General features: G+C 52.7%; 1 protein-coding gene across 1 annotated transcript; it reads right to left on the bottom strand.

Annotated features, from left to right (window-relative positions):
* Positions 1 to 484: 484 nt before the first annotated feature.
* On the bottom strand, positions 485 to 26,364 carry LONP1 (lon peptidase 1, mitochondrial). The gene is made up of 18 exons (XM_038772590.1): positions 26,257 to 26,364; positions 21,205 to 21,293; positions 19,730 to 19,849; positions 18,719 to 18,968; positions 16,914 to 16,975; positions 15,877 to 16,006; positions 14,785 to 14,868; positions 13,809 to 14,029; positions 10,539 to 10,677; positions 8,594 to 8,772; positions 7,345 to 7,432; positions 6,475 to 6,597; positions 6,075 to 6,191; positions 5,576 to 5,716; positions 5,284 to 5,449; positions 3,625 to 3,833; positions 1,523 to 1,687; positions 485 to 1,254 (listed from the first exon to the last, which is right to left on the bottom strand). The coding sequence occupies exons 1-18, from the start codon at positions 26,359 to 26,361 to the stop codon at positions 1,084 to 1,086; spliced, it is 2,559 nt and encodes an 852-aa protein (XP_038628518.1). The 5' UTR covers positions 26,362 to 26,364; the 3' UTR covers positions 485 to 1,083.
* Positions 26,365 to 27,428: the final 1,064 nt, after the last annotated feature.

Genomic DNA, 27,428 nt, shown 5'->3' with positions numbered 1-27,428 from the left:
CTTTACTTATCCTTCTCATTTGTTTTAACTTACACGGCCTCAATCTTTCCTTCCCCTTACTACCTCCCACACTAAAAAATCCACGGGGCTCCAGTTGTTTTACGCTCCCGTGAAATCACGCCTCTTCCAGGAAGCCTTCCCTGACCAATTTTCCTAGTTGCTAACCTTCCAATAATATTTCTACCACCTCTGCACCCTTGTGCAAATGACTTATGCACCTGTAGCCTTCTGTACGTACTGACTTACCCTATTCAAGCACAGGCACTCAACAGTTTCTGTAAAACGGGCAGCGTGCCGCGCCAAGTCCTGTGATGTAGTCACGTCCCTAACTTCGCTCACGGGGCCGTACGTTATAGCGCTGCGTTTGGATGCGTGCAACTTCCAGATGTATAAGGCGGAAAGCACGGTCCTGAAGTTTTTAGTGCTCTTATCCAAATTATGTGATGAAGGCATGCTTTGATAGAACCGCCTGGACAGGGTGGTCTGAGAAAGTCAGTCCTGGGTTTATTCAGGTGCCTGAATTCAGGCCCGGGTCACCTCTCCGGTCTCCACCGTGGTGGGTTTAAGCAAGCCGGGGTGTTAGAAATCGGCGATTCCCACCTGGCGCGTGAGGGATACCCCCTCCCCGCAACTCCGCCCCAACTTCTCCAAGAAAGCGCTACGGGTCATTCTTTACCCACACGTATTAAGAATCACACCACTAAACCCGTTATGTGATGTAGCGTGTACAATGTCTCATTCCAACTCGCTTTTTGCACACGGTGGGGAAGGCGGGCGGCTCCTGGTCCTCCGGGGTCCCAGCAGACCTAAGGACGGACTGCTCCGTGCGGGAATCTCACAATGGTACCGGGGCCGCCCTTGCCCAGCGGGCGGGGATGCGACCCCCCTGGGGTCCTGGAACTTCTATCCATTAAATAATTATCCAAACCTGATTAAAAAGCTCTTATTCAATTTCATCGATCCGACTGCTTGGAGGGGTGGGGTTGGGGACGGATGCTCGGCAGCCATACCGGTCCCTGGCGTCTGCGTAGACAGTTCCCCCTCCTCCGGGCCTGGAGGGGCGTTGGCCGCGGAGCCCGCCGCTCATCGTTCAGCCGCCTCCAACTCCAGCTCCGGAAACACGATGTCGAAGATTTCTCTGTAGTGCTCCACAAAGTGCACTTCCAGTCCTTCCGTGATGAACGACGCTAGGTCGTAGTAGTCCTTCTTGTTCTCGGCGGGGAGGATCACACAGGTGACACCGGCTCTTTTGGCCTGGAAATGGAAACGAGGCCGAGAATGATTCCTTGGGCGTTCCTTCCCGCACGCCCCCCGTGCCCCCCGAGGGCAAGACTAGCAACGGGTGGGCTCCGCCGGATGCCAGAGCCCTGCCGGACCAAGACAGTAAACCCCGGCCCGGGATCAGCCTGCCAGCCGGCCGCCGGGTCCACAGCGGAGGAGCCGGTCAGTTCACTGGCCGAGAGCCCGCGGTGGGCAGAGCGTAGAGCACAGCACCAGCCCCGGGACAGAGAGCGGCACTCACCGCAATGGTTTTCTCCTTGATTCCTCCCACGGGCAGGATCTTGCCGGTAAGAGACACTTCGCCCGTCATGGCCACGTTCTGCCGGGCCGACTGATTCAGGGCCAGGGAGAGTAGGGCGGTGACTATGGTGCACCCAGCGCTCGGCCCGTCCTTCGGCGTCGCTCCCTGGAGAGGGGAACGGAGGGGACCGACTTGATTATTTCTGATCCAAACCCTGGTAGGGGTAGGGCAGGGCTTGTCAACACTTGGTGCCGGTGCGACGTCACAGTTCACCATTCACTCAGCCAACTATTTATTGAGCGCTTATTACGTGCAGAGCACTGTACTACGCGCTTGGGAGAGTACAACACAGGGCCGGGCTTGTCAGCACTCGGGGCCGGTGGGACGTCACGGTTCACCATTCACTCAGCCAACTGTATTTATTGAGCGCTTATTACGTGCAGAGCACTGTACTACGCGCTTGGGAGAGTACAACACGGCCGGGCTTGTCAGCACTTGGTGCCGGTGGGACGTCACGGTTCACCATTCACTCAACCAACTGTATTTATTGAGCGCTTATTACGTGCAGAGCACTGTACTACGCGCTTGGGAGAGCACAACACAGGGCAGGGCTTGTCAGCACTCGGTGCCGGTGCAACGTCACAGTTCACCATTAACTCAGCCAACTATTTATTGAGCACTTATTACATGCAGAGCACTGTACTACGCGCTTGGGAGAGTACAACACAGGGCCGGGCTTGTGAGCACTCGGTGCCGGTGGGACGTCACGGTTCACCATTCACTCAGCCAACTGTATTTATTGAGCGCTCATTACGTGCAGAGCACTGTACTACGCGCTTGGGAGAGTACAACACGGCCGGGCTTGTCAGCACTTGGTGCCGGTGGGACGTCACGGTTCACCATTCACTCAGCCAACTGTATTTATTGAGCGCTCATTACGTGCAGAGCACTGTACTACGCGCTTGGGAGAGTACAACACAGGGCCGGGCTTGTCAGCACTCGGTGCCGGTGCGACGTTACAGTTCACCATTAACTCAGCCAACTATTTATTGAGCGCTTATTACGTGCAGAGCACTGTACTACGCGCTTGGGAGAGTACAACACAACAATAAACAGACACCTCACATTCCCTGCCCACAATGAGCTTACGGTCTACGGGGGGAGAGAGCCATTAATATAAATAAATGAGTTAGATATGTATGTAAATTCTGTGGGGCTGGGAGGGGGGATGAAACATTAATCAATCAATCAATCAATCGTATTTGAGTGCTTACTGTGTGCAGAGCACTGTACTAAGCGCTTGGGAAGTACAAGTTGGCAACACATAGAGACGGTCCCTACCCAACAGTGGGCTCACAGTCTAGAAGGGGGAGACAGAGAACAAAACCAAACATATTAACAAAATAAAATAAATAGAATAGATATGGACAAGTAAAATAAATAGAGTAATAAATACGTACAAACATATATACTGGTGCTGTGGGGAAGGGAATAAGTTAGATATATAGTGTGGCTCAGTGGAAAGAGCCCGGGCTTTGGAGTCAGAGGTCATGGGTTCCAATCCCGGCTCCGCCACGTCTGCTGTGTGACCCTGGGCAAGTCACTTAACTTCTCTGAGCCTGTTACCTCATCTGTAAAATGGGGATTAAGACTGTGAGCCCCACGTGGGACAACCTGATCACCTTGCATCCCCCCCCCAGCGCTTAGAACAGTGCTTTGCACATAGTAAGCGCTTAACAAATGCCATTATTAGTATTATATATACGTAAGAGCTGTGAGGCTGGGAGGGGGGATTCATTCATTCAATCGTATTTATTGAGCGCTTACTCAACGGGAGCAAGTCAGGGCGATGCAGAAGGGAGTGGGAGAAGAAAGGGGGGGCTTAGGGAAGGCCTCATGTGCGTTCAAGAAGGCTCTGAAGTTGGGGAGGGTCATTGTCGGATCTGAGGTGGCGGTACTCGGACCCCTCAGAAAAACCCAAGGGAGCACAGGGAGTCACTGGGGTGCTCCCTGGGTGGGTGTCCAAGGTATAGGTGGGGGGGATTTACTGTTAAAATTGAGTGCTTTTAGGTGTAGACCCTCGAGCTGGAGGGTAGCCTCACCTCGGGCACGTGCAGGTGAATGTGGGAGGTCATCAGGAAGTCATTCGAGGGCATCTTCTGCATCAGGAAGGCCCGGGCAAACGTGTATGCTATTTTGGCGCTTTCCTTCATCACCTCCCCGAGCTGGCCTGTCACTTCCAGGCTCCCGTCTTTGCTGTCCTTCTCCCTGGGTCGCCGGGGGGATGTCTCAATAAACAACGTGGAGCCTCCTGAGAAGGGGAAGGCGGGGGAGATGGGGCGGATGAGTCTCACGGAGTCTACAGGTGCCAGAAAAACCCTTGGCCACCCCCCCAGTGACCTCGACTCCCAAAGCTAGGTGCCTGCTGGCTAGGGAACCCGTCCCATCTCTCTGCCCACAGCCCACACACAGGAGAGAGTGTTGGGCCTAGTACGAAAGAGGGCATTCGGAGCCTTCCCAGTCAGCCATGCTTTGCTCGGAAAAGGACAAACATCACACACCATCCCAGGTAAAGCTGATTGCTCCCCTGGAGCCTAGAAGCAGCGTGGCTCGGTGGAACGAGCCCGGGCTTTGGAGTCAGAGGTCCAACTGTCAGCTGCGGGACTGTGGGCCGGTCACTTCACTTCTCTGGGCCTCAGTGACCTCGTCTGTAAAATGGGGATGGACTGTGAGCCCCCCCGTGGGCCAACCTGATCACCTGGTAACCTCCCCAGCGCTTACAACAGTGCTTTGCACATAGTAAGCGCTTAAAAAAACCACTGGGGTGTAGGGGTGGGGGTAAACGACTCATCCGGGTCACAGTAATGATGCCACCACCTCAAATGGACACATTAGCCGAGGTAGTCTTAATCCGGTCAACTCATTTGACCTCAAGGACATCCTACAGCCGGGGAAAGGCAGGGATGAGCCCCCACTCCACGTCTGACCCAGGGGGAAACTGAGGCCCAAAGAGACCCGCCCAGGTCACAGCGGTAACCACGGGCCTACGGCTCCTCCCTATAGGCCGCTTTGCCTCAGGCCATCTCTTGTAATAACAATAACGATGGCATTTATTAGGCGCTTACTATGTGCAAAGCACTGTTCTAAGCGCTGGAGAGGTTACAAAGCGATCAGGTTGTCCCACGGGGGGCTCACAGTCTTTATCCCCATTTTGCAGACGAGGTCACTGAGGCCCAGAGAAGTGAAGTGACTTGCCCAAAGTCACACAGCTGACAACTGGCGGAGCCGGGATCTGAACCCATGACTTCTGACTCCAAAGCCCGGGCTCTTTCCACTGAGCCACGCTGCTTCGCTGCGCAGCGTGGGCGACGTACCCCGCCACCCCCAGCCCAATCAGCTTCTCCAACAAGCCGCTTTTTCTTGGGAGAAAATAGCTGCAGCTGGATATGACCCGTGGCTTCTTCCTCTAACGTCACATCCCGCCTGATACGTGCTTTTTCAAACGACGCTTCTCAGACTGGGGAGCGTTTGAAACGCAGACAAAAGCGTCTAGCCGTTTTACCCACAGATTTTCGTTAACGAGGGCCGGGGGGTGCCAACTTGAAGTCTGCCCCGGACTCCCGCTTGACTTTTGGGTGGTCCTCCGTGGATATGAGGCAAAATTCACCCCTCCGGTGTCAGAGGAGCTTTCATCTTGGAGGGAAACCTCCCCGCCCAGTCTCGAGGGACCCTGGCCTGCCCAGCGCTCCCCCGTGCCTCACCCATGGCGGTCCAGGCCAGCCCCATGACCACGCCTGGCGGCGTCACGTCATACATGCGCTCCACGGTGAAGATAGGTTTCCCCACAAAGTCCTGCAGGTTCTCGGGGGTCACTTCCACCGCCTCGACTTCCCCACTGACGATCTTGTAGGCGGATTTCCTCAGCACCTGTGCAGGACCGGGGGGGGGGGGGGGGGGGGGGGGGGAAACGAGGGGATGATGACGACAAGTTGCCAGGGGCCGCGGAGGGCAAAGGGCAGCGCGGGGGGCGTCCAGCCGTGCTGCCCGACTCACCTTCTCCACCTGCTTCTGGAGGTTTCGGACCCCGCTCTCCCGGCAGTATTGCTTGATGAGGAGAGTCAGGACTTCGGACGTGATCTTGGTCTTGCTTTCGTCCAAGCCGCAAAGGACCCGGGCCTGAGGGACCAGGTACCGCTGCGAGGAAATCAGAGCCGTGAGTTCCTGACTCGGGGGGGTCGGGTGGGGATGGCGGCTGCCAGCTGGCCATTCCAGTCCCTCACAGCGGGAGGGTCCGGGCTCCACCTCGGCTGGGTTCCCTCCTGCAGCAGGCAAGGGGAGGCTCGGAAAAGCCCGGGGGCCAAAGCCTCGTGGGCCTTCTCTGGGCGAGTCCTACACAAGCCGGGGCTCGGCAGGACAGCGCCACGGGAGACTAGCCAGTGGAACCGGGCCCTCCGTGGGCTTCTGGCTCTGCACAGAGGAGGGGCGGCTCATTCCTGCTTCCTCTGGGGGCAAGGATGCCGCTTCCTCTGCCAGTCCAGCCAGCTCCCCTCACCTCCGCGATGGCGAGCTTCTCTTGGGCCACATAGCCAGACACGTTGATCATCTCCATCCTGTCACGCAGGGGCTCTGGGATCGTCTCGGTTACGTTGGCTGTGCAGATGAACAGCACCTGATGGAAACCGGACGTGTCATCGCCCGGCCCTCCCTCCTCCCTCCCCCTTTCCAGTCTGGTCAGGAGGGAGGAATCCGCAGTGCCTTCCATCCTCTAGGCTGTCCAAAAGTACCTCTTCGAGCTCTCCCGAGAGCCAGAGATGCGAAGACGCCTTCCCAGGCCCCGTCCCCACAACGCCTAACGGGAGGCCCCTCGCAGGGGTCCGGCCACGTGAGCGGGACCGGATAAACTTCCCCCACTCTCGAACGTCCCAGCCCCCTTGTCCGGGCAAGGGATCTACCTTTGACAGATCCACAGAGACGTCAAGGTAGTGGTCGAGGAAGTTGGCGTTCTGCTCCGGATCCAGTAGTTCGAGCAGGGCGGAGGATGGGTCTCCTTGGTAACCCCGTCCAATCTTATCCACCTGCGTGCAGCACAGGGAGGCAGCCCTTCACTGGCCCGCTCTTCTCCCTCGGCCCCTGAGGTACAGAACATCTCCCCCCGCAACTGCCTCCAGAGCCCTCTCCCTTCCCGACAGCAAAGCCATCGCTGCCCGTGCTCAGTCCCCGTCACGTTCACCCTACGCTTCGTCCTGCCCGGCCACGGATGCGTCACAGACCTTCGGCTTGCCACTGATGGCCACCACGAAGCTCTGCTCCCTCCTTTTAGTTCCCCAGGCACTAAGGATAACCTCCCCTTACCTTGTTTAACTTGCCGAGCCTAGGGACCATCATAGAAAATGAGGCTTTTGGCCGTAGGACCCCCAAAACCTGGTAATACTGCACTCTGGCCCCAAGAACAAAAATAGGGCCAATTTTCTTTCTACTGCTCCAATCGACCCAGACAAGAAAGCAAGCCCTGACTTTTGGGAAAGGCTTCGGGGTACACAGGACTGCATCTGGGATGGTTTCAACCTTGGCCTGCCGAGCTAAGGATCTCGGCGACATGGGCCGTGGACGTTAATCACTACAGCAGAGGCAGATTAAATATGCCCCCGCCCCCACTCTGCCCAACAAATGTGGAGTCAGCCCGGGCACTTCTTCAACTAGAGGCTGCTGACCAGGCCGGGACGGGGGTAGGTTGGGAGGAGAGAGTGCTTTCAGGGAAAGGGAGAGGGGAAACGGGGGTGGTGGGAGGGCAGGGATGGTGGGGGAAGCGGCTGCTACGCAACCTCATCGATCAGGATCAGGGGATTTTCCGTCTTGGTCTTTTTCAGACACTGGATGATCTTTCCCGGCATGGCTCCGACGTAGGTCCTCCTAGGGGAGAGCGGGAGACCCCGGCCTGTCAGCGTGTCCCCGAGACTTCTCGCTGAACAGAGACCGCCCTCCGCTAGCCTCTCTTCTAACCCTGTCAACCTCAGCCCTCCTTGCCTGTCACTGCTGTCTCCGGAACAGGGTGCCTTCCCCGGGGGAAAAGGCCTGGGATGGCTAGAAGCCTTCCTTAATCCTGGAACCACGGGTGGAAGCTGGGGAGCTGGGATTCTAGTCCTTGAGCGTTCCAATCATAGCCGTTTTTAGCCCAAAATAGCCATTCGATCTGTGCGTTTGTCTCAGCAAGGTCACAGGGGGTGGGGAATTTGTCAACTGGATATCACTTACAGCAAATTCTCTTATCAAAGCGAAAAGTTGTTTTAACGTCAGATGGCCTTGTAAGCACCAGATCTCGGTTGAACGTCTCACAGCACCTTCCTATCCCTCTTTTGATCCTCCTACCCCCTCACCCCATCTCATCTCTCAGCCCCCCTTGAACCGTTTTTTCTCAGAGAAACGCCTTCCCCACCAACACCTGTTTTAGACACACAAGCCAAGATCTCATCCTAGACAAGTTGCTAAGCTCAGTGTCGGAAGGGGAATAGCTCATCCAACCCCTTGTGACGCAGAGGGGGACTAGTTGCAGACGACGGAAAATATCTTCCATTTGTCGTCTTTTCTTTCCTTTTCGTTTTTTCCAAGTACTTGCAATATCAATGATCTGATTTTTCCCTTACAACATCCCAATGATGGAGGGAGAGGTAAGTATTATCTCCAATTTACAGATGGGGAGACTTTTTTTTAGTATTCAGCGCTTACTATGTGCCAGGCACCGTACTAAGCGCGGGGGTAGATACAAGCTAGTAAGTTTGGACGCAGTCCGTGTCCCGCGTTGGGGTCAGAGGCTTAATCCCCATTTTACAGATGAGGTAACCGAGGCCTAGAGGAGTGAAGTGACTTGTCCAAGGTCACACAGCCGACAAGCGGCAGGGCCGGAATTAGAACCCAGGTCCTCCCCACTCCCAGGACTGTGCTCTAGCCACTAGGCCGTACTGCTTGCCCAAGATCACCGACACACGGGGAAGTGACAACATCAGGAAGAGAGTTGCAAAAAGGCCTCTTTGGAGGGCCACGCTTTTGGAGAAAAGGAAACCAGCTTGGACCTACCTGTGGCCCTTGATTTCTGCCACGTCCGTCATGCCTCCCACGCTGAACCGGAAGTATTCTCGGTTTAAAGCTCTAGCAATCGAGCGGGCAATGCTGGTCTTGCCCACACCGGGAGGCCCGTAGAAACAAAGAATCTTTCCTTGGGTGGATCCTCGCAGCTGGCTGACAGCAATGAATTCCTAGGGCACGGGAACAAGATGTTGCGGGTTTGAAATCCGCCTCCAGGACATCTGTCCCCGGACATCCTACCGTCACCTTAGGCTCACCACGTCTAAAATGAATTCCTTATCTTCCCCCTCAAATCCTCTCCTCCGTCAAACTTTCCGACACCGCCACCATTTCCCCAGCCCCAGAAACCTTAGTATTACTCTACCGACTCTGCTGAATTGGATTCTCCCAAGTGCTTAGTAGAGTGCCCTGCAAGCAGTAAGCGCTCTACAAATACCATTGTTTGATCGACTCTTTGTTCTCTTTCACCTTTCACGTTCCGTGTGGATGGAGAAGGGATGGATTCAGGAAACGTTGTGGAGGAAAAATGGGCTGGACTTAACAAAAAACTCGACCCAGGTGCTCATCGTACCCCGGTGAGAGTATTGTACCGCCTCTCCACTGGTCTGTCTACCTCCAGCCTCTCCCCTCTTCAGTTTATTCTGCTACCCAGGTCGTTTTTCTAAAACATCATTTTGCACACATCTGTCCCTCCCTAAACCACTAATGGTTTGCCACGTCTCTCTCCGTTGGCCAGAAGTTCCTGACCATTGGTTTTAAGGCACCCCATCAGCACTCTCTCTCTCTCTCTCTCTCTCTTCCTCCCTCTCCCATTTATCTATCAGCTCTATTTTCCCATGGCACCCCAGCTTACTCTTCCTTCTGGCCCAGTCCATCTTTCCCCGGTGCCTCATTCAAGTCTTCCACCTCCAACCCCTTGCTCACGTCCTTTCCTCTCTGGGACCTCCTCGCCCTTGAAATCCAGCAGACCACAGCTCTGCCCACCTTCCAGCCTCATCTGAAACCCCAACTCCTCCAAGAGGCATTTCCTGATTGTCTTTTTCCTCCCCGGGTCACGGCCTTCTAGCCGTTACCGTTAGCATCGCCTCCATCAGTTTATCCAGTCAATCCTATTTATTGAGCGCTTACTGTGCGCAGAGCACCGTACTACGCATTTGGAAGACTACAATATAACTGAGTTGGCAGACATGTCCCCTGCCCACAAGGAGCTTACCGTCACAACTGTGCTTAGCACTTTTGTACATATCAATCTATATACTCTTAAGCACTTAATTCACCTAACCACTTTTCTATTTTCTTCTCCCTTGAAGCAGTGTGGCTTAGCGGATAGAGCACGAGGCCGGGAGTCCGAAGGAGCTGGGTTTGAATCCCAGCTCCGCTACATGTCTTTATGACCTTGGGCAAGTCACTTAACTTCTCCGGGCTTCGGTCCCCTCACCTGTAAAATGGGGATTAAGACTGTGAGGCCCATGTGGGACAGGGACCATGTCCAACCTAACCTGTATCTACCCCAGTGCTCAGAAGAGTGTTTGGCACATAGGAAGCGCTTAACAAGTACAATTCGTACTTGAACAAGTTCATCTTGTAACCTCCCCAGCACTTAGAACAGTGCTTTGCACATAGTAAGTGCTTAATAAATGCCATTATTATTATTATTATTCTGTGAATTATTTTGCTCCTCAAGAGCAAGGATCACATCCTTTACTTTCAATGTATTCCCTCAAGTGCTTAGCATGGTGCTCTGCACACAGCAGGCACTTAAATAAATAATTTATTGATTAAATCAAGACCCTGGGAACTGGGAAGACATGGCACAATACCCTGTGCGTGTGCGCACGCGCGCACATGTGTATGCAGGTGTGCAGGAGGTGAGAGAAACACGCCTGTGGAAGAGGGGGAGAGAGCGGAAAGTCATTTTCAGAACAACGGGCAATACCAAGATTCGCTTTTTGACATCATCCATGCCATAGTGATCTTCCTCCAGAACCTCTTTGGCTCGGGCCAGCTCCAGGTTTTCATCACTGTATTTGCCCCAGGGCACGGAGGTCAACCAGTCCAGATAATTTCGGGTCACACTACAGCCACGACACACAAACACACACAAAAACCCCCCCCACAGAACCCAATGAATGAGACAAACGGAAACCAAGAAAAGCGAAGACCAATTAGCAGGGCCCTAATTACCAACTCACTGCACTGTGACTTCTTAGCCTACCAAGGTGGTCTGACAGGGATGAGTGACATGGGAGTGAGCCCCTATCTTTAATAATCACTCTCTACTTGTTCTATGAGAATCTGTTCACCAAATTCCGCGTCCTAAAGTGGCTCTGTAATGGGGTAAACACCTCAACAGCCAAATCTCTATTCCGGGTCCTGGTCATCCCAGGCTTCATCCCTGGCACGGTCTCTACATCCTTTCCTTCGCTGCTGGTCCAAAATCCGCCTCAAAAATCACCATCCTCGTCTGCTGAACTATCCTCTCTTGGGTTTCACGACATCAGTCAATGCGCTCCAACCTGCTGACCTTTTCTCACCTCATCTTGTTCAGCTTCCTTGCTCTTCGCCCTGTCGCCACTCCTCCCAAACCAGACTCATTCCCGTCTCCCACGCCGATCCACAGATCTGGGACTGTCGATCAACAGTATTTACTGAGAGCCTACAGTGTACCGGGCACTGCACTAAGCGCTTGGGAAAGTACAATATCATTAGTAGATGTGATCCCTGTCCTAAAGGATCACATAAGTGATATGGGGGGGACGGGCAGCATGAGTATCCAATGCTTAGGTGACGAGGAAGTGTTAAAGTGGGAGCTGAGCAATTAATCAGGGAAGGCTTCTTGGATGAGATGTGCTTTCAACATGGCTGGTCGAGGAGGAAGGAATCGCAGGTGAAAGGGAGGGTGTGAGCAACAGGTTGGAAGTGGGCAAGATGGGGGATGCAGTGGAAGGAAAGAGTGGATAGCTAGGTGGGAGAGAGATGACAGGGTCTTACGGACAATGGGCAGGAGTTTCTCCTTGATGCAGAGAGGAATGGGGAACCAGTGAAGGTCTGGAGGAGTGAGGAGATATACAAAGAACAGTGTTTCAGAAAAATGCTCTGGGAGCAGCGTGAGGTATGGATTGGAGAGGGGGGAGACTGATTCAGTAGTCAGGCTGGGATATGACAAGAGCCTGGACAAGTATGGCGGCATTTTTGATGGAGAGGAAGGGAGGATTCTAACACGGTTGTGGAGGAAGAACAGACAGAGTTTGGTGACGGGCTGAATGACAGGGAGGAGTCAAGAATAATGCCAAAGTTACTGGCTTGGGAAACAGGGAGGATGGTGGTGGTGGTGGGGGTGGTATTAACTGTAATGGGAAAGTCAGGGGCAGGAGAGGATTGGGAGATGGGGGGGGGGGAGGAGGGATGGGGAATGAGTTCTGTTGTAATGAATTGTAATTGGTTGTGGGACCTGTTAAGCGCTTATTATATTCCAAGCACTGCACTAAGCACTGGGGTAGATACAGGACAATCAGGTCCCAAATGAGGCTCACAGTCTAAGCAGGAGGGAGAACAGGTATTGAATCCTCATTATGCCGATGAGGGAACTGAGGCACAGAGAACTGAAGTGATTAGCACAAGACCACACAGCAGGTAAATGGCGGAGCTGGGATTAGAATCCAGGGCCTGAGACGCCCAGGCTCGTGTTCTTTCCACCAGGCCACGCCGCTTTTCAACATGTTAAGTTCGAGGCGCTGGCCGGACATCCATGTAGAGATGTCTCAGAGGCGTGAAGAAATGAGAGTCTCCCACCTCCTCAAATAGCTGTCAAACCGTTGCCACTGACATCACATTTACCCTCCAAAATCAAACCTGCAAGAACACCCAGTAAAAATCAAGAACACTATATGCACGTGCAGGGTGTACGTTCTGGGAATGGTATGTGAAACCGGTATAGTAAGCTCGCCTAAGGCGGCCAGTTCCCGAAGCAAATACGTACTCCGGAAAGTCAGGATCAGTCACGGGGGGCGGGCGGGGAGATATTCCCTAAACCCAACCCTCTCCTGCTATTCCCCTCACCGCCTCCTCGAAGGCTCATAAATCCAGGCTGCTTCCACGGTCACGGGACTGACATTTTATCAGGAAAGGTGGAGGTCTCCTTTACCAAAATGACCCAGATCTGACGATTAGGATTTAGGAATGTTACAACACAAGGGAACTAAGGCCTTGCACAGAGGAAATTACTCAAGGGCTAGCGGCCTGGCCTTCTACATCTTTATAAACCAGCCAAGGACCCCACGCCAACACTCACCCTACGGAAAGCAACGGCAGCGCCCGAGCTCGGAAAAACTTCCCCAGGAACTTGGATGCCAGTAGCTGAACCTCAGGGCTGGTCACTTAATGGGAAGCCCTGACACAGAGCCCCATATCGGTCTGGGGTCCCAAATCAAGGGAGCAGCTGGAAGGAAACCGGAGGGGGCCAGGAGAGCGAACAAAGGACCCCCGAAACTCGCTGGCGCTTGGGGAAGCTCAGTCCAGAGCTACAGCCCGGGAAAGCTCACCTGGTCGGGAGCCGAGGTTGGGAATTATTTAGGCTGAAAGGCCACTCATCTATTTTGCCAACCTAGTTGAGGGCCACGTGCAAACTCCTCTGCCAGAAAGTGGCAGCAGCGACTCATTCCCCCCCACGGTAGCCTGTTCATCTCCCCGAGCCTGCCTAAGATGCAATCGGCAACCTCCGTATGCCACGGCTACGGAGTCCACGGCCAGTATGGGTTACCGAGGGCCACCGGGAACAGCCCGGCTTAATGGAAAGAGTGTAAAACTGGGAGTCGTGAGACCTGGGTTCTAATCCCAGCTCTGTTACTGGTCTGTTGTGTGGCCATGGATGTCACCTCCGTTTCCTGTTCTTCCTACCTCTCTGATTGTGAGCCCGGTGGGTGGAGGTGCTTAGCCTGGAGCGTGGCAACAGTAGGCGCTTAACTCCATAACTTAGAGCTAAACAAGAGCTGCCACGGACAAAAATGCAGCTGTGTCCGGTGGGTCGGATTTTGCCCATCCCCGTCTAATGCCCAAGGGCGAGTGGAGAAACGAAATAAAGCCAAACCTCTCTGAAAGAATCCAAGTGTCCCGGCTCCAAGGATGAACCCTAAGACGGGCAAGCCCTTTCTCCCTCCTCCCTGCCCGGCCCACTGAAGGGAATGGCCTAGAGCCGCTAGGGACTCACTTGAATTCCGAAGAGTGATTATCCAACAAGCCCAGTTTGCTCAGTTCCTCGTCAATCACATCCATGACATGCTTGGGCACCATGAGGCCTTTCAGTCGTTCTCGGAATTTCTCCTCAATGGCTTCTTTATCCTCCTTCTCCAGGCCCAGCTCTTTCTTAATGATCTTGAGCTGCTCTTGCAGGAGGTATTTGCGGTGTGTCTGCTTGATTTTCTCCTCCACCTAGAGAAGCCAAGAGTTAACGAATAACTGTGAGGACTATCCAGCTCAAAGTATCTCTTGGGAGAGTCAGAGCTTCTCATCCAACCCTCCTGATTTTACTGCTCTCGAATCCCAGGGGAGCACAGGTCTCGCCCTGGTTTTTCCGGATGGCGTGTGGGTAGATAGGAGGAAGCCAGGTGTAATTACACACATTCAGTTCAAAACTGACTTTTGCCTTTTTGTGGGGGCATTTTCCCAGCTGCAGTTGTGTTACTCCAACTCCATTTCTCGGTTTTTCTATTCTGTATTTTCTCACCCACTATCAGTGACCCCAAAGTGCCTCTTCGTATGCTAGAGCTGGTTTAAATTCTGGAGTGATGGCCAGCTGGCTTTAATGCTGAGCCACTTCACTGCTCTGGCAACTTTTCATCTGATCTTAAAAGGAAGCGATCGGCACTTTTTAACTGTTCCCAATTTTTAGAACAGTTGCCGAACATTCCTTGGAGGAGGAGGGCTCAGATCCCGGATGCAGATTTCATCATCATCATCATCAATCGTATTTATTGAGCGCGTACTATGTGCAGAGCACTGCACTAAGCGCTTGGGAAGTACAAGTTGGCAACATATAGAGACAGTCCCTACCCAACAGTGGGCTCACAGTCTAAAAGAATTTCAAAGGGAGGGTGGGAAGTTGGTTGCAGTTTCCCTCAAGTGACAGCTCTTTCGCGTTCCTCTGACACAACGTACGCTGGCTATGTGTCCCCATCAGGCCTTACCTCCCGTCCCAAGCGCTGCTGCAGCTTACTCAGTTCAAACTCCTTCTTGAGGAGAGAGAGGGCCTTATAGAGTCGCTTTGGAATCTGAGGAGAAAGAACAAACGGTACCATAAGCTTTTCAGAAGCAGTTACAACTCAAAGAAAATCCCTCCCACCCCTAGCCCTGCTGTTCTGGCCAAGCGTGGGGCTCGGAGGGGATTCCAGGGACCCCCCGCCACCCAGGCAGACAAGGAAGGCCACAACTGGCCGGCTAGCCAGCACAAGGGATCTCCGATGGCCTGTCGGTCAGTCAATCGTGTTGACTGATATCGCTTACCGTGTGCAGAGTACTGTACTAAGCACCACGGAGAGTACACTATAAACAACAGACGCATTCCCTGCCCACAACAAGCTTACAGTCTAAAGGAGGAGACAGATACAGTAGCGGGGTGCCCTAAAGCTCCTCCCTGCCCCGTGATTCTCCTTTCTGGGACAGCGCAAGCATATGATGTCAATGCTTCTGCTGAGGGAGTGTAAATTGGGCTGGATCTTCCCCCACCCCAAAAAAAAGGAGCCTACGGTCATTGTGAGTCTACGAAGGTCTCCACAGAAGTGGCTGGGACTAGGAAGTGGGGAGGCAAAATTTTACCAGTTTGAGTTCCCTCAAACCATTTCAAGTTGAACAAGAGGGGAAATTATTAGGCTGAGGGCAGCTTGGCTAGACCCGGTTTTGGGCAGGGGTGGGAGGGTGAGGAGAGAGCTAGGGCTGAGGTCAGGGTCACTGGTGAGAAAGGAAACTGGACTAAGTTTTGAGCAGCTCTTACTTTTGTATTCCCCCAAATGCTCAGTACAATACTCGGCACATGGAATATGCTAAAAAAAAAATGCTGGAGGATGATGGGGGCGGGGGGAAGGTGACAGGCGTGTGTGTGAGAGAGAAATAAAGAGCGCGCACACCTGTGTTTTTTTTTTTAAGTTGTTCAACTCATCAATCGTTCGTATTTATTGAGTGCTTACTGTGTGCAGAGCGCTGTACTAAGCACTTGGGAAAGTAGAAAACAATAGAGTTGGTAGACGCGATCCCTGCCCACTAAGCGCTTCAAGTCTACTCACGTTTGTTTCCTCCAGAACATCCTGCAGCTCATGAGATTCTGCGCCTGTCAACGCAGCACCCATATCGCTCAAGTAGATGGGGTTATCGACCACTCTCTGTCCCGCCTGCATCATCTGCAGCACAGACTCTCTGTAAAAAGCAAGGCACAATGGAGTCTCAGGACGGCTAGTGGGGTCTGTCTCCCCCTTCTAGACTGCGAGCCCGTTGTTGGGTAGGGACCGTCTCTATATGTTGCCAACTTGTACTTCCCAAGCGCTTAGTACAGTGCTCTGCACACAATAAGTGCTCAATAAGTACGACTGAATGAATGAATGTGATCACATTTGCCCAACAAACCTTAACCCTCTAGACTGCGAGCTCGTTGTGGGCAGGGAACGCGTCTACCAACTTAGTACAGTGCTCTGCCCACAGTGAGCACTCAAATACTACTGATCGATTGATAAATCTTCCAGTCCAACAAAGAGGAGCCAGGGCTCTACACCGCAGAGTTAAGGGCTTGTCCCTAATCCCCATCTCCGCATACCCCCGGATGGACGTGTGATGGTCTGGAGGTCTTCGTCGTATTTCCTGGGGCTACTGCAGCTTACCACTTCCTTCCATGGGGCTGGATTCCTATCTTTAGGGATTGGTGAGGCTGGAGAATGGAAGTGTTGGATTTAGGAGGACTAAAATTTAAGACTTCCTTCTCCCCAAGAGGGACTTTCCGTGTAAAACCCTGCCGACCGTCACCTCTCCTACAAATTCCAGCTTCCACTTGCCGTTAGCAGGGTTTGATTCCCAAGGTCTTTTAGGTTGGCAAGAGGTGGCAGGGCAGCTGAAAGGGGAAAAGAGCAGGGGAAAGCCAAGGAAAATTGCTCTCCCTATAGATTTCTATCCATGAAAGACTGGTTAAGAGTAGAACCGGCTCTCAACACATCCTTTTCAAAATCCCAACTCAACAGACGGCAGCGCCCAGGAGCCGGCAAGTCGATGGCTTTGACTGGGCCGCGACCCGACCAGCAACCCCGGACGGGTGAAAAGGCCGAGGTGAACACACCTGTAAAGGGGATTTAAAGCAATGATGTCCCGAATTGTCTTCACAATTTCTGCGGTCAGGGCCTGTCAAAGGGAAGAACAAAACCAAAGTTTCCCAGGTGTCCCGAACCCGCCTCCTCCTCCCAGTGCCCTACACCTAAAGAGCATCACTCCCATTACTAACCCACCCCCCACCTCCACCCCGACCTCAGCCATTCGGCTTTCCAACCCAGCACCAGAAGTGGTGTGACCTAGTGGAAACAGCCTGAGAGTCGGAGGGCCCGAGGTCCAGTCACAACTCCGTCACTTGCCTATGTGATCGTGGGAAACTCTCTTCACTGGGCCTCAGTTTCCTCATCTGTAAAATGGGAATTTAATGCCGGTTCTCCCCCTTAGATGGTGAGCCCCACGTCGGACGTGGACTGCGTACAACCTGATTAACTTGCATCTACCCCAGGGCTTAGTGAGTGCATGGCATATAGCAAGTGGTTAACATAAACCACAATTATTATTACTGTTCCACCCGCTGGGCCCCGAGTGCTTCCTGATGCCAGTATTTTCCCACATGATTGTGGCCAGGGAGACACTAGGAAGCCAGGAGAGCCTGGGATCAGGGATGGAATTAGGCTGGTCTGAACAGCTCTGCTGCTCCGGGGCATCTGCCCTTCAGTACAGCTGAATTGGGAGTTCCCACCCTACACACGCCCTGCCCAAGCCAGTGTGCTAAAAAAGAAAAAAAAAAGGCACCGGAAATTAAAGCGTAAGCTCCTTGTGGACACTCAATAAATGTGACTATGGGGGAGTTTACGCATGACGCTTCTTAGGACCTCCTCAGCCTTCCTCCTCTGCTGAGGACGTGGGGACCACAGCCCCGCTCCGACATTACGGTCGGTCGGTCGATCGTATTTATTGAGTTCTTATTGTGTGCAGAGGACAGTGCAATGTAACAGACACATTCCCTGCCCACAACAAGCTTACAATCTAGAGGGGCAAGATGAAGGCAGTGTCAGGATCCTGGGAGAACCTCCTGTCGCAAAAGACCCGGGGTCTGGGATTTCCAAGTTCGACTACGCAGCAAGCCCCACTTTCCCCTCAAGTCAAGGTGTTATTTTTGGAAGCAGGTCAGAAAGGCAGTGTGCCCTAATCATAATAGTAGTGACTGAGGCATTTATTAAGCACTTACTACGTGCCTCTGTATTAGGTGCTGGGGTACATACAAGATAAGCAGGCGGGACACAGTCCCCGTCCCACATGGGGCAGAGAGAACAGATATTTAACCCCCATTTTGCAAATGAGGAAACAGACTGTGAGCCCCAGTGCTTAGAACAGTGTTTGACCCACAGTAAGCGCTTGGCAAATACCATTAAAAAAAAACAACCCCCCCCCCCCGAGGCACAGTGAAGTCAAATGACTTATCCAAGGCCACATAGCAGGCCAATGGTGGAGATGCGATTAGAAGAACCCAGGCCATGCTGCTTTTCTTCCCAGCCTGCTCAAGTGGAAAGAGCACGAGTCTGCGAGTCAGAAAACCTGAACTCTAGTTCTGGCTCTACAACAAGTCTGCTCTGTGGCCTTGGGCAAGTCACCCAACCTCTCTGGGCCTCAAGGTCACTTGTAAAACGGGGATAGGAAAACCTGCTCCATCCTCCCTCACAGGGACACTGAAAAGGTCAGATGAGCTAAGCAGTGTAAAGGCATTTTGGGAAACTCAAAAAGCGCTATACAAATTCAGGGTTACAACAAAATTATTTATCGGTTATTGCCCCTAGGCTGGGCCAGGCCTCCGTGTGTGCAATTCCCCAGGGAGCAAATCAGCCGCTCACTTACTTTTACTTCCTCAGTGACCTGGAAGTCTTCATGGGAGACATTTTCTACTTCCACCATGAGCACCTCATTAGGATAGTAAGCGAAGGGCTCCGGCTCCAGGGCTAGGTCCACCATTTCTTCCTTCTTGTGGGTCTGGGTGACTTGTCTTTCCTCGGCCGACTTCACGGCCGGCTTCGGTTTCCTCCTGGGCTTCGGCTTGGCCTCGGGCTCGGGCTCGGGCTCCGCTAGCAGTTGTTTGTTGATGTGGATTCTGAAGAGCAGCACGGGGCAGAGAGGAGTAAGAGTCTAAGCACCCGGCCCAACCGCGCGGAAGCTAGAAGAGCAGCAGTTCTACAACGGCACGTTCAGCCCTGCTGTTTGGGGACAGTGGTCAAGACCCCCCGTCGGTTGTGTGTCAACTCCGGGTGACTACCTGGCGACTGGTTGCCAGAGGCAGGGTGACCTGGAGGCAGGGGGGCCACGGTTCCTTGCAAGAGCCCCCTTAACAGCAAGCAGGTCAAGCTAGCCAACCTGGCTAACTTTGGGACCAGTATGACAGGTAGGAGCGCCAGCATTTATTTCTGCAAACATGCTTTTTGGAAGATCCAGCTGCTTTCCCAGAACTCTTAGTCCAGCGCTCTGCACACAGTAAGCGCTCAATAAATACGACTGAATGAACGAATGAATGAACTCCCCTCTAGGCCGTCGGGCAACTCTGTCCCCCCGCCACCGAATCGAGTTTTTACAAGCAGGCTTCAAAAGCTTATAGACAAAGTGACCTGCCAGTCCAACTAGGGTAACTGGTGATTGAAATGTACCTACTCCTCTCCACACTGGTGCCCCTGCTCATATGGAAGGGGCTGGAGATTAAACTGGATGTCATGGGGGTGGGGAGACCCTACTTTCAGAGGCGGCAGCGGTAAGCTGGTGAGAGAACGAGACCGGCGGCTATTCAGGAGCCAGGAAGACTCGGCAATGGGCACGTTCAGGGCCCGGCCTTCCCTTCCCTAGCTCCAAGCCCGCCATAACTACCTCCTGTGTCCCATGACTATCATGCGCAGCTTGTCTCCGAGGTCCTGCATTTCGTGAATCTGAACGAACGTTCCCGTGCGGTAGACTTCATCCAGGCTCTCGACCACCTCGGACTCATTGCTGCAAAGAGACATTTCCAGGACAACGTTTGCAGGTCTTGCACCCGAGCGGGCGAAGGGGCTCGGGAACAAACTACACTCAAGCGACACCACTGGCTCCTTGTAGCAGCCCCTTAAAGGGCAGGTCAGGTCGGGCAGCCTGCCCCGGGATCTCTGGGACTCATCAACAACAGCACCCCAGCAAACGTCAAAGAGCCGGTCCCTGCCCTGAGTTTATCATTTTATCCAGTTGCCCATTCGCCGACCAAAAGATGTCACTTGTCACCCCGTGGGGAGGGCCTACTACTTCAAGAAGGATCCTAGCCTAGGTCGTCGGCAAAGCCGTCTCAGCTATCTTCCGGGAGGGCCCATTTACTGCCGGCGAAGTACAGCTGGGATACTTCGGCTTCTAGTCGAGTTGGAAAGAAAATTGAAACCCGGAGCCCCCATGTCGGAGGCACGCGGGTGTTTCTTCCCAAACCTAATCAGCCCAGAGACGTTGGGGAGGGACAGGATGAGCATCGATATCTCCATCTCTTGGTGAAGCAACCCAAGTACCAGGAGCGAGAGTCTTGTCGGAAGTAGGGCAGCGAGTCCGGAGCTGAGCAGAAGGACTAAAACCCGAGACCTGCCTCTTGGACCAGTGCTTCTTCCCGCTGGCCTAGTGCTTTGTAAGCGCTCGGCTGCCTCCCTGTACGCCCCAGAGCAGAGGCCCTCTGAGAAGCAGCGTGGGCCTGGGTTCCAATCTCGGCTCCACCACTTGCCTGCTAGGTGACCTTGGGGAGGTCACTTCACTGCCGGGTACCTCAGTTTCCTCATCTGTGCAATGGGGATTCAATACCGGTTCTCCCTCTTACTTCAAATGTGAGCCGGGTGGGGCAAGGACTGGATCTGACTTGATCAACCCGTGGGTCCCCTGGTGCTCAGTACAGTGCTTGGCACGCAGTAAGCACGTACATTACCATAATTATTATTATTAGCTGACGGGTCCAGCAGAAACCAATGATTGAAAAGCCTTCTGCTCGACTGTCGAGCCCACTGTTGGGTAGGGACTGTCTCTATATGTTGCCAATTTGTACTTCCCAAGCGCTTACTACAGTGCTCTGCACATAGTAAGCGCTCAATAAATACGATTGATGATGATGATGATGACTGTGCTGTCCCCTCCCTGTGGCCGGAAGGCTTCTGTGACTAAAACCGGAGCTGACCTTGCTTGCTCAGTAGCCTCCCCCAGTTCTTTCCACTGCTCAATGATAAAAGAAATCTAATCACAAATTTCCTGCAGTTTGTCAGTGAATATAAAATCCAGAGACAAAAGCCCTAAGCTCTGTTCTCAAAAGGCTCAGGGAAGAAGGAATGAAGGAAAGGGACGCTTACTTGTCGTTCTTCTTTAGAAAAACGCCGGCGTACGGCTGGGCGAGGCGAACCTTTCGTCTCAGCAGCTCAACCAGCTTTGGATTTTTTACCTGGCAGGACGAGAGCCTCAGTGAAAACCCAGAGCAAGACCTTCAAGTTATCAATCAATGACATTTATTGCGGGCGTTCTGTGTGCAGAGCACTCTACTAAGCGCTTGGGAGAAAATGAGAATACAGTTCCAAAACACCGCTAGTAGTTGTGCATACTACTCCCTCATAGGAACATCAAATTCTAATTCAGCACGCCATTCAAGAGGCAGGTCCCCAGAGACCAACCCTCCCCAAACTGAGATTGGAGGGTAGGAAGAGAAGATAGTCCAAGATGTTTGGATTTTGATGCAGCCGCAGGAGAAAATTCCAATCATTTCGGGTTCCTGAACAGGAAACGAAGGAAGGGTGAAGGATGCTGTGAAAGAAAAGCTCACACAAAGCTGCATTTTCGTCAAAAACTAGGAAATGACTATGGCAGACAGGCCAGTGTGGTGCATTGCAATCGAGGAAGGAGCAGCTCTTTCTGAACAAAATCTTTAAAGGGATGAGTGTCTTAGAGAAGCAGCGTGGCTCAGTGGAAAGAGCCTGGGCTTTGGAGTCAGAGGTCATGGGTTCAAATCCCGGCTCCACCGCTTGTCACCTGGGTGACTTTGGGCAAGTCACTTCGCTTCTCTGGGCCTCAGTTCCCTCATCTGGAAAATGGGGATTAAGACTGTGAGCCCCCCGTGGGACAACCTGATCACCTTGTAACCTCCCCAGTGCTTAGAACAGTGCTTTGCACATAGTAAGCGCTTAATAAATGCCATTATTATTATTATTATTATTACGGCCAATAGTTTCTGTTTGATGCAGAAAGGAATGGGGCAACCAGTGGAGGTTTCTGAAGAGTGGGGAGATTTGTGCAGAAAGATGCTTTAGAGAAACAGTGTGCCCTAGTGGAAAAGGGCACAGCCTGGGAACCAGAGGCCCTGGGCTCGAATCCTGCCACTTGCCTGCCGTGTGACTCTGGGCAAGTTACTTCATCTGTCAACTTCTCCTCCCTCCAACTTAGTCTGGGAGCCTCAGGTGGGACAACCTGATTAGACTGTATCTACCCCAGCACTCAGTACAGTGCCTGGCATGTAGTAAACACTTAACGAGTACCATTAAAAGAGGAAAAAAAAACCCCGAGCAGCAGAGTGTGGGCCAGAGAAGGGAGAGGCAGGGAGACCAGTGAGGATTGCATGCAGATGACCTTGAGTACGTCATAGGAAGACATTTTAGAGGGAGGTGCTCAGTCTGAACTCAGGTTTTAAAATTATAGTTGACAGTCTTGTATCTAAGAAAACTAGGGAATAAATAACTTCAAAGATTCTGAATGCTTCTGCCAGACTCTCCCAACCCCTTTTCTAGTTCTTTGCTGGCTGCAGCTCTGAACTCTACCGACCTTGTCAACTGTGCTATGCCCTGACTTGTCGGAACAGCAAAGCGAAACTCAAAATCTAGTTGAGAAGCTCATGTATGGAGATTCAGAGCATTCAGGAAAAGCAGAATTGTTAGACAACAAATTACGTCACAGGAGACCATACTCAAATCCACTCTTCTCCTAGTTTACTAAAAGTCTTGGTTTTAAAATAGTTCTCATTCCCAGTGTAGGTACTCAAGTGAGCCCAGCCTGGGTGGTAGTAATAATAATAATACTTGTGGTATTTGTTAAGCACTTATTATGTGCCAGGCACTGAGGAGCAGCATGGCCCAGTGACTAGAGCTCGGGCCTGGGGGTCAGAGGGACCTAGGTTCTAGTCCCGGCTCTGCCGCCTATCTGCTGTGTGACCTTGGGCAAGTCGCTGTACTTCTCTGTGCCTCAGTTACCTCATCTATAAAACAGGGGTTAAGACTGTGAGCCCTATGTGAGACAGGGATTGTGCCTAACTCGATTTGCTTGTATCATCCCCAGCGCTTAGTACAGTGCTTGGCACACAGTAAGTGCTTAAGCACCACAATTATCATTATTATTATTATTACTAAGCACTGGATTGGATACAAGCAAATTGAGTTGAACCCAGTCCCTGTCCCCCGTAGGGCTCACTGTCTCAGTCCCCATTTTACAGATGACCTGAGGCACAGAGAAGTGAAGTGACTCCCCCAAGGTCACACAGCAGACAAGTGGCTCAGTGGAAAGAGCCTGGGCTTTGGAGTCAGGAGGTCACAGGTTCTAATCCCGGCTCCACCACTTGTCAGCTGTGTGGCTTTGGGCAAGTCACTTCACTTCTCTGTGCCTCAGTGTAAAATGGGGATTAAGAGTGGGAGCCCCCAGTGGGACAACCCGATCGCCTTGTAAACTCCCCAGCGCGTAGAACGGTGCTTTGCACATAGTAAGCGCTTAATAAATGCCATCATTATCATTATTATTACAAATGGCGGAGCCGGGATTAGAACCCGTGACCTCCTGACTCCCAAGACAGTGCTCTACCCTCTATGGCTGCTGCTTCTCAGCATGGTGGAAGCAAACCCCAGAAGTCTACACACTGCACTCTTTGCATGGCTCAGAACCCTAGGATAAACGCTGACACTAATTACTTAGTGTAGACCCAGCATGACAGGTTTAATTTGGAAGTGAATTATTATCTACCAATTCCCTACGATCCCAAATTGGGTTAAAACCTTCTAGTAGTGCAATTCGGGCATTTCTCTCAAATGTGGAAGACCCGATGATACCTGTATAATTGACACCTGTATATATGTTTGCACGTATTTATTACTCTATTTATTTATTTTAATTGTACATGTTTATTCTATTTATTTTATTTTGTTAATATGTTTTGGTTTGTTCTCTGTCTCCCCCTTCTAGACTGTGAGCCCCCTGTTGGGTAGGGACCGTCTCTATATGTTGCCAACTTGTACTTCCCAAGCGCTTAGTACAGTGCTCTGCACACAGTAAGCGCTCAATAAGCACGACTGAATGAATGAATGAATGAATGAATGAATGATGCAAACGCAATCGCCGGCAATTCTCCCAGTAGCTAATGAATACCTAGCTCCGGCCAACAGACTCAAAGAATGCACTCACTCAGTCCTGGCTCTGAAAAGAGGGTTCAAGTTACTTTTTCTTTTTTTCTAATCCAGCCCTGACTTTTACTGTATTAAAGAAGGTGCTGAATCTGATTCAAACAGGGGACAACGGGCACGTTTTCATCAAAGCTGCACCAAACACCGACCTTCATTGGTCACTTTGAGCAGCAAACGCATCCACCAACTCTGTTACAGTGTACTCTCCGCACGCAGTAAGCGCTCCATATTATTTTTGTATTCATCTTTCCGAAGTATAGCTGTCCACCCTCCACGTAGGGGGTTCAAAGGCCTGTAAAACGCTCATCTTCGGACCGAAACCTAATAGTAGATTATTCTCCATCTTTCCGAAGTATAGCTGTCCACCCTCCACGTAGGGGGTTCAAAGGCCTGTAAAATGCTCATCTTCAGACTGAAACCTAACGGTAGATTATTCTCCATCTTTCCAAAGTAGAGCTGTCCACCCTCCACGCGGGGGGTTCAGAGGCCTGTAAAACGCTCATCTTCGGACCGAAACCTAACGGTAGATTATTCTCCATCTTTCCGAAGTATAACTGTCCACCCACCATGCGGGGGGTTCAAAGGCCTGTAAAACGCTCATCTTTGGATGGAAACCTAACGGTAGATTATTCTCCATCTTTCCGAAGTATAGCCGTCCACCCTCCACGTAGGGGGTTCAAAGGCCTGTAAAACGCTCATCTTCGGACCGAAACCTACTGGTAGATTATTCTTTGGTGCACCCGTGGGTTATCCACCTGTCAGGCAAACCTCCACTGGATTCCCCTGCCCTCAACCGAAACTTAAAAACCCTCTGCAGGGATATGAACCGAACGTGTCTGGCCCTCCTACCTGGTTCAGGTCGACTGGGATGATCCTCATGATTGGGAGGAAAGGGGGCAGGGGGATTCGAGGAAGAAAACCCGGAGGGGGAGGGAAAGATCCAATAGCGCAGGATGATCAAGTTGTCGGAGGCTCTCCACATGGCGATGAGCCAGGGGAATACCCTGAGAATGGGTGTATTCTTCTAGGCTGTGAGCCCACTGTTGGGTAGGGACTGTCTCTCTATGTTGCCAACTTGGACTTCCCAAGCGCTTAGTCCAGTGCTCTGCACACAGTAAGTGCTCAATAAATATGATTGAATGAATGACGAGAAAAAGATCAGAGTGGTGATGACCCTCGAGGGGTGACTGGGCATTTGGCTCGTCGGTGGATGGGAGATACCCATGCGATGCTTCAGGGGTGGGGAGAGATGACCTCGCAGCGTGGCTCAGTGGAAAGAGCCCGGGCTTTGGAGTCCGAGGTCACGGGTTCGAATCCCGACCCCGCCACTTAGCTGTGGGACTTTGGACAATCAGTCAATCAATCGTATTTATTGAGCGCTTACTGTGTGCAGAGCACTGTACTAAGCGCTATGTGCAAAGCACTGTTCTAAGCGCTGGGGGGATACAAGGTGATCAGGCTGTCCCGCGTGGGGCTCACAGTCATCACCCCCATTTTCCAGATGAGGCAACCGAGGCTCCGAGAAGTGAAGCGTCTTGCCCAAGGCCACCCAGCCGACATGTGACAGAGCCGGGATTCGAACCCATGACCTCTGAGTCATCATCATCAACCGTATTTATTGAGCGCTTACTATGTGCAGAGCACTGTACTGAGCGCTTGGCAAGGACAAATTGGCAACTTTCCACCGAGCCACGCTGCTTCCTGGGCAAGTCCCTTCACTTTTCTAGGCCTCGGTTGCCTCACCTTGTAACTCCTCACCTGATCACCTTGTAACTTCCCCAGCGCTCAGAACAGGGCTCTGCACATAGTAAGCGCTTAATAAGTGCCACTACTATCATCATCAATCGCATTTATTGAGCGCTTACTGTGTGCAAGAGCACTGGACTAAGCGCTTGGGAAGTCCAAGTTGGCAACATATCATTATGTCGCAACTATTATTATTATTATTATCATCGTCATGTAGGGGGCCGTTACCTCGATGATCTTGATGAAGCGAGGGAACACCGGGTTGCGAGAGACGGCGATGAGAGGGACGTGCGGGAAGACGTCCGGGATGGTCATGGGGGTGAGCGCCGTCATGGTGGGCCCTTCCCCCCCGCCCGCGCCGCCGCCGCCGCCGCCATAGTCGTGGCCGCCCGCGTCGGCGTCGTCTTCCCCGCCCGGCGGGGCGGCGGCGCCGCTCCGGCCCCTCGCCTCCCACAGCCCCCGGCCCGGTCCCCAGGGCGCTGCGGCGCTGGCCCGCGGCCTCAGGAACCGAGGCCCCGCAGTGGCCTGCAGCCGAAGAGGCCCCAGCGCCAACTGGCGCCTCACGATCCCCCACAGCCGGAGGTAGCTGCCGCCCGCCGCCATGCTCCGGCCATTCTCCCCGCGCGCGCGCGCCGTGAAACGTCACTTCCGGCCTGGCTGGAGCCGGCACGCGCACGCGCACAAGGGCACAGACCGCCCGCCGCCGCCATGCAGCTGCCATTCTCCCCGCGCGCGCGCGCCGTGAAACGTCACTTCCGGCCTGGCTGGAGCCGGCACGCGCACGAGGGCACAGACCGCCCGCCGCCGCCATGCTCCTGCCATTCTCCCCGCGCGCGCGCGCGCCGTGAAACGTCACTTCCGGCCTGGCTGGAGCAGGCGAGCGCACGCGCCACGGGGCGGAAAGGCAATCAGTCAATCAATCAATCAATCAATCAATCCGTATTTATTGAGCGCTTACTGTGTGCAGAGCACTGGACTAAGCGCTTGGGAAGTACAAATTGGCAACATATAGAGACGGTCCCTACCCAACAATGGGCTCACAGTCTAGAAGGGGGAGACAGACAACAAAACAAAACATACGAACAAAATAAAATAAATAGAATAGATATGTACAAGTAGAATAAATAAATAAATAGAGTAATAAATATGTACAAACCTATATACATATATACAGGTGCTGTGGGGAGGGGAAGGAGGTAAGATGAGGGGGATGGAGAGGGGGATGAGGGGGAGAGGAAGGAAGGGGCTCAGTCTGGGAAGGCACTTACTGTGTGCAGAGCACTGTACTAAGCGCTTGGGAAGTACAAATTGGCAACATATAGAGACAGTCCCTACCCAACAGCGGGCTCACAGTCTAGAAGGCACAGGCAGGAGGGGGCTGATTTAGGAGGCAATCAATC

Source organism: Tachyglossus aculeatus, chromosome X1 (assembly GCF_015852505.1).
Source record: "Tachyglossus aculeatus isolate mTacAcu1 chromosome X1, mTacAcu1.pri, whole genome shotgun sequence".
In the NCBI taxonomy this organism is placed as follows: Eukaryota; Metazoa; Chordata; class Mammalia; order Monotremata; family Tachyglossidae; genus Tachyglossus; species Tachyglossus aculeatus.
Note: the sequence above shows the minus strand (reverse complement) of the source record. Positions and strands in the feature narration are given on the sequence as shown.